Raw genomic sequence first — 12,456 nt, forward strand, 5'->3', positions numbered from 1 at the left:
GGGTTTTGCTGGTGAGGCCCCCCCCCCCTCCCTCCCTCCTCTATCTGCAGACCAGCCATCTTAATTACAGTCGTGCCGGGCTGCAGCCAACCCAGATTAAGCCGCTATTGGAAAGGTGCGCATCAGTCTGATAAGATTAATGGCATTTTATGGAGAAAGTTTGGGACGTCTGGCCTATTTGGAGTCGGGTCTGAATGTAGGCCAGCAAAGGCAAAGCAAAAACCGAGGAATATCAGGGATTATGCATGAATCAGGTAGCTTGGTGACTCATTATATTGTCACATAATCAGTGATTGAGAAGAAATGGAGAATTTATTCGTGTGTGTGTGTGTGTGTGTGTGTGTGTGTGTGTGTGTGTGTACGTATGTGTGTGTGTGTGTGTGTGTGTGTGTGTGTGTGGACTGGAGTGAATATGTGCCAGCATATGGCACCAGGAATAAGGGGAAGCCCTTAGACACTAGGGCATTCTGGGACACTCATGGCTGCTCTCTCTCTCTCTCTCTCTCTCTCTCTCTCTCTCTCTGTATATAGGGAATTCCCTGGCACAGAGCTTTGTTTGATAAAGATTAATACAATCCTATTTTCATGCCCAGAATTGTCCTCGTAATCTCTCTCTCTCTCTCTCTCTCTCTCTCTCTCTCTCTTTATGTGTGTGTGTGTTCCTGGGAAACACTAAGCATCCCATTCAGGCAGGCGTCAGAATGACAGTTTGGGTGAGAGAGAGGAGCACAATGGTCTAATTAACCATTATCACAGGACGAGAATCAGCATTTAGCGAAAGCTGCAATGCCTCATTGAGTGTTAATGAAAACTGCTCCTCTCTCGTTTTTCTCTCACCTCTTATTTTTATTTTGCGCCATGGCCATTCATTGTGGTGTAAGGGAAAAAAAATACTCAACTCATTTGTGCTGAATATTCAGTGGTGCTACAGTCCATAAATTATCCTCCATACTCAGGAGGTCTCTTACAGATTTTATTAAACCTTGTTTTCCTTATTGGGAGCACCCAGATCCACGCAGTAACAATCATCACCCTTCTATAGTAATGACTTGGCCGGCAGATTTATGAAACAAGGATCCAAATTTATATCCCGTATTATTTTAATGCTATAACACCCATCTATGAGGAAAAACTGTGTCAGGGTTTTTGGTTGCTTTCCCCAGTCAAATTTAAGTGATTTAAGTGATCATAGGATAAGCACACCCCAGCAGCTCTAATAATCCAAAGCCCTGAGGGCAGCTTGATTTCTCCATGGCCTGATCTGAGTGTTTAAGGTAGAGACACTGCAGGAAGCACTCACTCGCTCAGGGCAGACATTTCTGACCATATCTCTGTCCTCACTGTTTTAACATCAGTGGATCTAACATATGGTTGTCTTATAGAGATTTTTGTCTCTAACCGCTGTGAAGGACGGAGCTATTATCAGGTCTAGCTCAATGAGGTTGTTTAAGAACATAAGGAAGCTGTAGCTTTTGCTTCCTGTTTATTTCAGTGTTGTTTGCTCAGTGACACTAGAAGTAATTGTACTGGATGCTTCATGAGTACTTGCTTCCTGAAGACATTATTTGAGTCACGCTATAATGGCAGTGAATGACGTACTACAATAATAATTGGCCGATGGCCCCATTTTAAACTCAGTGCTCATGACTAGAATCTGCACAGCCCATCATTAACCAGGGCATTAGCTCAGACTAGCTTTCAGCTATAGTGTTTGCTATTTTGGGGGCCTCAAACAAATGATGATGTTGGAGAAAGAAATAGAAACAATAGAGAATTAAATGTTGTTGTTGTTGTTGTTGTTTTTGGCTTTGTTTTTTGCTACTCCATCTCGTACTGCAATAATGAATTTATAGTGGATCAACACATGGATTTATAAATAGTCTATCCCTATCCCTATCTAATGCTATATAATGGTCATACATGGATGTTTTGATGTGTTGAACCCAGAATGACCTTTAAGCATGGTTATTATTGAGCCTTACTTTCAGTCGAAGTGCTACAAAGCTTTTACCTGCTCTGGGATATCAACGGATCTGATTAAGAGTGTCTTAGAGATATAAGTTTAAAACTAGGAGCCCTTTTGGTCATGCTCAGAGGGTTTGACTAATCCTGTATGAGATGCAGAAAGCAGCATATCCAGCAGGGGGAGCCACAATAATGACGCTTTTCAAGATACAAGCAGCACTTTTGTGTGATTTGTAACAAATGTGTATTACATATTCATAGTTGGGGGACATTTATCAGGTTTGTGTGTGTGTGTGTGTGTGTGTGTGCACATGTGCGTGTATATCAGTATACAGTCACCTCTCTCCTATCTCTGAGTGGAGCCACTCATGGAAAAGGATGCGCAGTGATGTCAGAATTTGAGTGTGTGTGTGTGTGTGTGTGTGTGTGCACTCTCCAAGCCACAGCATGTCAATGAGGGTGTGCGTTAACCTTTGATTAGACACTTATTGATCTGAAGTATGACTTTTGTGAATTGCTTCAGCCCTTGTCACACACTCTCACCGGGAGACTACTTGAACACACTGCAACCCACGAATACATAACTTGGAGGGAACAGTCTTTCTCACACACTCATAGGCGCCAGCTCCATGGGTATTCTGAAGCTCGAGCACCCACAATATTTCAGATAGACAAAAATGTCCTGTATTTAGGCGTATTTAAACTACTACAATAAATACTTTGGAACTTTGTCTTCTTTTGTCTGTTCTTTGCATACTTCTCATTGCCTTTGGCACTTTGGTAAGGATGATACATGTTGGAGTATAATGGTACTACACATTGTAGCGTCCCGTTTCGGTTGTCCATATTAGTATTAACTTTTGCAGCAGTTGTATGTAATTTGTTTTCAGTGATTTAAAGGCTGTGGTCCAAATTGCATAGTAGCATACTAAATAGTATGATAAAATAGTACAGTGTTTATGGTAAGACTGTACTATTTAGTGAATGGGTATGCGGTTTTGGGACCTGAACAGTGACGGAAGACGAAGCAATAATCATTCTCCAGCCGATGATAGACTACTCGACGTGTTGCTCCAGACTGGAAGTGTTGATTAGCCAAACAGAACGTTGCCGGTGCTTTGGTTGCAAGTAGATGGAGGTTAATGCAAAGAGCAAACATTGTCTCCAGATCATTCTAACACAAGTAGAAATGCATCTGATTTGTGAACTAAAGGTGGCAGTACATTTCATTTGTGGTCAAATGGGTGACATTACACCCATTTGTGAAATTGTATGATGTCATGAATTTGACACCTGTTATGGGCACCACCAATGAAAATTTCACAAGTTAATGCTTATCCTCACGCACGCACACACACACACATACACACAGTTACAAGCTTCGGTCTCCACCCAAGCACATGGCTGACATACCGAGTGAGACATACAGAGAGTGCGAGTGTGAAGAGAAGAGAAAGAAAGGTGTTGATTAGTGTCACTCAGAAGAGCCTCCAGCTTGGTTGCAGAGCTACAGAGCGAGTGGAAGAGAGAAAGAGTGAGGGAGAGATGGGAATATAGGGGGTGAGAGAGAGCAAGTGTAAGAGGAGAGAGGGAGTGAGGTAGCCCCTCATCTAGCCCTCTACCCACTACTGTCAGTCCAAAGAAAGTGTGAAGTGTTAAAGTGGGTAACCTCTTACATCCTCCATTACTCCGTCTGTAGCAGACACACACAGTTATAAAGAAGAAGGAGAAGGTAAAACAGACACAAGATGACTCCAAGCCAGTAGCAACTCAAACTTGATTTATTAGTCTGCATGCGTGATTTGAAAAACACATTAAATCTGACTTTCCAATCATTCAAGCCATATTTATGTGTGATTTCAAATCCAATTAAAATATGGTTTTCTGGACACGCAAGTCAGTTCCATCAGTCAGATCAGATTACATGGGGTTTGTTTCTCCATTACTGGTTGTGCAATGTTTTTGACGATAGAAATATGCAACAGAAACAACATGGATAAAAACCTGTATGAAAGCAGATCAGGGGAAATCCTTACTTACATAATACACAATACAGTAATCTTTTTGTGGGTCGGATACACTTAGAGCCATCACTGGACAATAGCCTGATGTAAAACATGGTGGGGGTCATGTGGTTGGTGGTCCCTCATTACAGCATATACACTTCTTCAGGTGTGAATGCACCTGCATCCCAAATCACAATTGGACGTTTTTATTTGCAGTTTGTCCGAATATCATATTTAGATTTAATAAATTCTGCCCTGCTTTTTGAAAAAGGAAAAAATTTTTGCATGTCTTATCTGTAGTTAAAAAAAAAGAAAAGAAATATATATATATGTATGTGTATATAAATGCATGTATGTATGTATGTATGTATATATATATGTGTGTGTGTGTGTGTGTGTGTATGTATATATATATATATATGTGTGTGTGTGTGTGTGTGTGTGTGTGTGTGTGTGTGTGTAAAATAAATAAATAAATAAATATATATATATATATATATATATATATATATATATATATATATATATATATATATATATATATATATATATATATACACATAGATACATATATATAGATATAGGGCAGTGGTGGCTTAGCGGTTAAGGCTCTGGGTTACTGATCAGCAGGTCGGGCGTTCAATCCCCAGCACTTCCAAGCTGCCACTGTTGGGCCCTTGAGCAAGGCCCTTAACCCTCTCTGCTCCAGGGGCGCTGTATCATGGCTGACCCTGCGCTCTGACCCCAGCTTCCTGACAGGCTGGGGTATGCGAAGAAAACTATTTCACTGTGCTCTACTGTATATGTGACCAATAAAGATTCATTATCATTATTTATATATATATATATATATATATATATATATATATATATATATATATATATATATATATATATATATATAAATTCCAGCCACAGATGGCTATTAACATGAATTACTAGTAGGTTTTGTTCAACTAACTAACACAGATGAGTGTGTCACAAACTGAAAATGAATGTTTGTTCAAGGACCCCACAAATTGTATGATATTGTGTCATATGAATATAATGTCAGGTTTTATACTGCTAGCTGTCAACATAATAGTCAATTTAATCAGCTTGTGGCATTGTACTCTGAAATTAATCTTTTTTTCTCCTTACCTCTAGCTGGTTTCTGGAAAATGGTATAATGAAACAATATGATATAGTCTATGCCAACTACATTTTTGAATTTCCATCATTTAGTAATAAAAGAAATCTCAATAGAATACAAAAATGACTCAATATGGCAACAGTGGTGAAAATGTTGTCTAGTGCAAAAAGCAACCATTTAGAATTGTCAGAACACAGCAGGAATATCTAAAGTATAATAGGAATATAAGACAACATTTTGACATTTATTGGTGTGGGCAGAAACAAAAATCACCAAATATCACCAGCAGACATCCCGGCTTCATAAGTACAAAAATAATGCCACATAAATAGAGCTTATGATCTTTATTTAACGCCAATGAATATCGCACCAAATTAGGTCTTTTTCATTAAGTTCTTCTTCTTCTTTTGTTTTAGCAACAGCGAAAGTTGGACCTCCTCACCATCACTAATCCAGGTGAGTACATGACGTCCCTGTGCATGTGTGTCTGTGTGTTCCTGTCCATTTATTTTCTTACTAACCCCATACTATTTAAATTACCCAAGCACTAGTGAGTTGTAAGTTAAAAAAAAAAGTAATTTAAGAATCTTCCCCTAGTCAAACAGAACCACATCATTAACAGTGGCTCTAAGCATGGTCTCCGGTGTGGTGAGGGAGAACTCAGACTTTTGCAGAAGCATCTTGGTGATTGCAGTCAGCGTAGTCCGAGCACACACATAGACAGATGGGGAAGTCTGGAAGAATGTAGTGCCCATATGTCTAAAATATCTGGCTGCTCTCTAATGCACTTTGATTAAAATAACATTTATGGAAGGCATGCTGAGTGGGCTAATTTCCACAGCTTCACATGGCATCTGTTCACCCCAAACTGCTTAGACTGTACTACTGACCTTCACCTGTAAAAGCAAAGACACTTTAGAGCTTAGTCTCTTTAGAAGTAAGGTTTTTTTATGGTTTGTTTGCTTTTTGCTTTGCCCTTTTTTTAGGCAATCAATGTAACTTACAAACTCTAAATAGCTGTTTGGCTTTTTGTACCTGCAAAGTACTCCATCATGTCAGGACTGAACGACTATACTAGTACTATTCCCATCAAATAGCTGAACTGCAAAGGGAAACTAAACCAGTCCCAGATCATGTGTTAAATGCTCCAGAGTTTTTCAACTGCATTTAAAATGAGTTCATAGACCACAGACAATATATATAATAAAAATATAGGGGATAGCGTGGGCATGGTGGCTAAGTGGTTAGCACGTTTGCCTTGCACCTCTGGAGTTGGGGGTTGAATTACTGCCTTCACCTGCACGGAGCCCGCATGTTTTCCCAATGCCTCAGGGGTTACCTCCAGGTACTTTGGTTTTAACTCCCAGATATATATATATATATATATATATAGATATATAGATAGATAGATAGATAGAGAGAGAGAGAGAGAGAGAGAGAGATAGATAGATACACAAAACACAGACCCCCTGGCTATGCTTCATGCACCTGTGAGGGTCCCCATATCCCACACTGAGAACCAGAGCCCCAGACAATAATTTCAACACTTCCTGTACTGAGAAAAGAACGAAAAGTTGTTAACTCAAAACTGTTTTATAATAAAACTCTAGGGACAGTTGTTGAATGCATCAATAAACATTTAAAATACATGATTACATCAGTTAAATTCAAAACTACAACTACTACACTAATAGTGCCTGTAGTAGAGACTAATGGTATACTGTAACTCTTAAGAGGAGATCTGTTGGTCTTGCATACAAGAAGTCTGTTCTTATGCAGTTTTATCCAATTTTCGGAACAACAGAATTTATTGTTTTTTTTATTATTTACAAAAATTACTTGTGTAACAAAAACATTCATAATGTTTTACAGTATGCACACACAAACAGAAGAAACTGAAGCACTAGTGTATTTTCTTTGGGTTATCTTAACTATGTTGGCAAGTCATAACCTGTAGCATGCTTTTAGAGGAAGGACATACAGTAAGTACATAAAGCTCAGCGTGGTATTTGTTTTGGGGAAATCCAAGAACCATCATCATAATCCATAACTGGGTCAATAAACATGTTGGCACACATCACAGAAGGAGCTTCCTAACCCCCCAAACAAAGATAACAGGTGCATATCGGAAAACCAGAAAAAACAGGAACAAAAAATATGGCTCATTAGTCCATGAAAACAATTGGTAAGGCTTCGCAATTAGAAATAATAATAAAATAAAAAAATAGGTATTGTGTTCATGTCATGATGGAAAAATTGTGTTTGAGTTGTTAAACGCACATGAACGGCACCACAACGTCGTAATTAGCAGTGGGAAACTCTGAGATTTTCTTTGAGCTCAGAGTTTCCGTGTTGGAGGCGTGTCAGTAAGAAAATATAGTGGAATCAATGGCTCCAATGTCTGTAATTGACAGTAAATTTGTTGAAATTGAATGCTTACTCATCTCCAGAAGCTGATTCCAGGTATTATTTCTTTATTATTTTTTATTTACAATATAACAAGCTAATTACCTACACAAAAAATACGATAGCATTGTACAATTACGATATAATATGTAACGATAAAGTTTACAGTGGCTTCATAAATTTATTTTTAAAAACACACCTCATGCTCATTATATGTTCTTCATTTTCTACAAGTAGAGTTAAAAAACCTTGCTGTACCTAGTTGTTTTTTTGTAGTTAATTAAGAGAAGGTACACTGCCATCTTGCTCCGATCAAAGTGACTTGAGCGCACATGACATCGTAATTACGACTTCCCCACTCATAAATACAAACTTCCCAGGAGGACTTGAACGCACAGTAAAAGGTGAACACAATGGGGTAGTCAACCAATGACAGGACTGGGTGGAGACCAAAAACAAAACAATGGCACATGCCAAAACAAACACAAACATAGGAGAACTGAGGGCAAAAAGCAAGCAGTGTGCCTCTGCGCAGCATTCATGACATGACCACAAAGATTCCTCTGTTGTCTCATCCCCAGCAGGACAAATTACACAGATTTACAGGTTAAATACCAAATAGCATTGATTAAAGAAGTCATGAAAGCACACAAAAAAAATGCATATGTCATCTTAACATTTATTAACTGCCCTATCATCAGGTTATTTGTACTTTTTGTACGTATTCACTTCCTTTCTGTGGTAATTGCACATAAGCTACAAATGCAGTAGATAAAGATTAGATCGGAAAGTACTTAAATGGGCTTTATTACTTTGATACAGAAAAATAATTATTTCAGTGCTAAAAGTGAGAAACGCTGAAAGAAATGTCACTCATTCCTTTTGTGCTGTAGGACATGACACTTCTTAGGCTGTGTATATGTGTGTTTATTAAGATGCAGAGAAAGTGTCTGTGTCTGTGATGATCTTTGACCCTGTTTTATCTATACTGAGTGTGTGGGAAGCTTATTTTCTTGCATTTTGGAAAACAGCTGGTGCCCTGAGATGATTCAGGCAGATAAAGCAGTGATACACAGGACACACTGACCTTCTGCCTGCATATTATAAAAAGTGTGTGTGTGTGTGTGTGTGTGTGTGTGTGTGTGTGTTCGTGTTCATGCACATCTGCTCAGATAGTAAAAATTTATGTAAAAGTATGTGAAGATCAAGTGATATTCCCTTACTTGCTTTTGAAGGTCTTTGGGATTCTCACACTGCTCACATTGCTTTATTTTCACATCTCCCCTGCCTTGCCTTCTTCCCTTCTCTCCATAGAGGGGGCTCCAATACCCTGGCCCCTCATTAGCTCCTCCATGTGAAGTGCACTTCACCCCCCCAGCCCCTGCCAGCCCCCATTTAATTGGACACTTGAGCGGCACGATGTGCATCTAGCTCTATTGAAGCCTGACATTTCAAACTGCTGACCTTTCTAGCACACGGCACAGCTAAATAATGATTAGACCTGCACATTGTTCGTCCACAAACAACGAAGCTCTGCGTACAGGCCAAAGAAAAGAAGAGGAGAAGGAGAAAAATGAGACTGAAGCAAGGGTGAAATGAAAATCGTTTTGGCCAAAGTGTAGGTCTGAGAAGTTCTGAAGCTCTGGTGGTCACAGATAGAAAATTGAGTTCAGCCATCTTTTCAGAGGCTATTGTCAATCTATTGATTTGAATGCCCTTTTCTTATTGACAGAGTCCACAACGATACTGAGTTGCTGTTAAAAATTAATGTTGCTTGGTTTGTGTTTAGTCTTTCTCCCCTCACTTTCTGACTCTCCAACATTACAGAAAAAAGGTCAATTACATTCATGAGTCTTGGAGAGATGTGTGGACCTGCTGGCTAGAACAGAGATAATAGGCAACCTCCATATCTCCTCTAATTCTGTGCCTCTTTCTCTGTGGGACTTCTCTGGAAACACACACACACCCCTCACTGTTAATGCATTCGATCTCTCCAAGTTCCTCCTTATTTTCTTTTAATCTGATGATTTCCACACCCGGCATAGCTCGAAGCGAAACGCCTTTTCCAAACACAGTTAAGTAAAATCCCCTTTGTTTTCTTTTTGCCTGTTTATGAAATCTCAGCAAATCTTTCCTGGCATCTTATTGCTCTCTCTCTCTCTCTCTCTCTCTCTCTCTCACACTCTCTCTCTCATTTTGTATGTATCCATCAGAGTGTTAGGCTGAGGCTGAGCGATGCAGGCATACAGTATCTCGACACCCTGACTATTGTCTGTACTATGCTTTACTATGACCAGCACTGCCACCAGCAAGTGCCACCCTGCTGCTCTCCACCACTGCCCATAACACATACAGTTGCAATCAAAATTATTCAACCCCCAGTGCAAATCAGGTTTATTATAAAAATTTACAGCTGTTTGCAATGAACAAATCAAACAAAAGCAGTTGAAATAGTTCAACACAACAAATGCTTCAAGTGGTTTCCCGACATTCAACTCAAAATGCAATTTATGATAATGAGTCTTTATTGGTCACATATACAGTAGAGCACAGTGAAATGGTTTTCTTCGCATACCCCAGCCTGTCAGGAAGCTGGGGTCAGAGCGCAGGGTCAGCCATGATACAGCACCCCTGGAGCAGAGAGGGTTAAGGGGTGCTGAGCCCTTGCTCAAGGGCCCAACAGTGGCAGCATGGAAGTGCTGGGGATTGAACCCCCGACCTTCCGATCAGTAACCCAGAGCCTTAACCGCTAAGCCACCACTGCCCCTGTGACTTCTCCAGTTTCAAAATTATTCAACCCCTTCATGACAAGCATCTTTAGTACTTAGTAGAGCACCCTTGTGCTGTTATGACCTGCTGCAAACGAGATGCATGGCTTCTGGCAGTGTTCCTGAGGAATCTTAGACCATTCCTCATGAGCAATGGCCTCCAGTTCAGTAATATTCTTGGGTTTGCGTGCTGTAACCGCTTTCTTCAAATCCCACTAGAGATTTTCTATGGGGTTCAAGTCAGGTAACTGTGATGGCCCTGTAGAATCTTCCAGGACGACTTCTGCAACCAAGCCTTGGTGGAATCTGAGGTATTGTTGGGATCATTGTCCTGTTGGAAGGTCCAATGACACCCAAGCTTCAACTTCCTCACAGATGGCATGGCGTTTTCTCCTAGGATTTCCTGATATTTCAATGAATCCATCTCGCCTTCCACACGCTGCAGGTTTCCAGTACCAGAGGACGCAAAGCAGCCCCAAAGCATCACAGAGCCACCACCATGCTTAACTGTGGACAGAGTGTTCTTTCTTCATTCTTCTTCCTCCAGACATACTGCTGATCCATCGTACTGAAAAGTTCCAGTTTTTTCATCACTCCACAGAACAGAATCCCAAAACTTCTCAGTAGTCATGTACGTCTTGGAGTTCTGGCATGGAAACCTTCTGCATTTAATACGCGCCTTACTGTGCTCACTGAAACCTCAGTGCCTGTTGCCACCAAGTCTTGCTGCAGGTCTTTTGCTGTCACTCGAGGATTTTTCACAACCTGCCTTCTCAGAAATCTGCTTGCAGCCATTGATAGCTTCCTTTTTCTGCCTTGTCCAGGTGTTTCATGCATTTTCTGCCCCTAGCCAGTTCAGGTATTTCATGTGTTCCAGCTCAAGCACACCTGGCTCAACTAATGAAGCCATTAATTGCATCAGGTGTGCTTGAGACAACACCTGTTTTGCATGTTTGTGCTGTTGTGAGGGATTGTATTCAGGGGGTTGAATAATTTAGAAACCGGAGAAATCATTATAAGTCGCATCTTCAGTTGAATTTGGGGAAACCACATGAAGCATTCGTTGTGTTGAACTATTTCAATTGCTTTTGTTTGATTTGTTCATTGCAAAACAGCTGAAAGTCTGTAAACTGTGACAATAAACATGATTTGCAATGGGGGTTGAATCATGTTGATTGCAACTGTAAAGGGAATAGAGACATAAAGATAGATGACCGATATAGAATTTTATATAGGGGCTGATGTCAGTTATAAAACTCTATAAGACCAGTTGTGATGAAATACTATAATTGCCCAAATTATAGCCTTTCCACACCAATTTGCATGGTGTGTATCCAGAGATTCATCATTAATGACTTTATAATGCTTGTAAAGGAAAACAATTGTGTGAGAAATGCAGCCGAGAGAAAACAATGTGCGTGCAACATCGGACGGGGACTGAGAAAGAAAAACAAAGAATCTGCTTATGCCACCAGCCACTGGACTATTTTCCAGCTGATTTTTGTGAAATGCACACGAAGAAGCGTGGCGAAAGCAGTGTGAGTGTGTTAATGAAGAGAAAATCAATGCATTAATGCAGCAGGCTAAGATATGAGCTGTGTGTGTGTGTGTGTGTGTGTGTGTGTGTGTGTGTGTGTGTGGTGTGGGGCTTGTGGGTGCTCCTGAGAAAATCTGCGTCATTACAGTGTTATTTAAAACCTGTCTGGATTCCAGGCCCTGAAGCTTTTCGATGACTGCTGCCTCCAGTTTATACCCCAGTCTTGCAAATAACACAATTTCACGCCTTCTTCACATAATCAGCCATGAGCTTTCCATTTGCCATGTAAAAAACAAAACAACAAACACTCTAAAGATGCTAAATGAAAATGCATTGTGCTGCTGCTATTAACTTGTCTTTTCCTTTTCAAGAACCCGCGTCTGTGTGAGAGAGGAGGAGAAGCAAATATGTGAGAAAATGTAAACAACATTTTAAGGGCCTCTCTAGCATGACAGCCGAGACAATGGTGACAATTTCTTTGTCGCCGTGCCCACTGCTGTTGCCGCGCACCACAAATCCATAAAAAAAATTTTTTAAAAAACAGCATAATTTCAGGTTGAGGGGCCTTTTGTTATTTCCTGCTTGAGTATGTGTAATGGAGGTGGGTACTGAGGGGGCTTTGTAGTGGATTGAGTTAGTGGA

The 12,456-nt window shown here is 40.2% G+C and overlaps 1 protein-coding gene across 1 annotated transcript in view; it reads left to right on the top strand.

Moving 5' to 3' along the window:
* Positions 1-12,456, top strand: part of agbl4 (AGBL carboxypeptidase 4) — a 366,689-nt gene that overhangs the window by 247,090 nt on the left and 107,143 nt on the right. Inside the window, exon 6 of the mRNA XM_053625311.1 lies at positions 5,520-5,559. Coding sequence (XP_053481286.1) covers positions 5,520-5,559 — 40 coding nt within the window. The remainder of the gene's footprint in view (positions 1-5,519; positions 5,560-12,456) is intronic.

The sequence above is a fragment of the Ictalurus furcatus genome, chromosome 5, assembly GCF_023375685.1.
Source record: "Ictalurus furcatus strain D&B chromosome 5, Billie_1.0, whole genome shotgun sequence".
Lineage (NCBI taxonomy): Eukaryota > Metazoa > Chordata > Actinopteri > Siluriformes > Ictaluridae > Ictalurus > Ictalurus furcatus.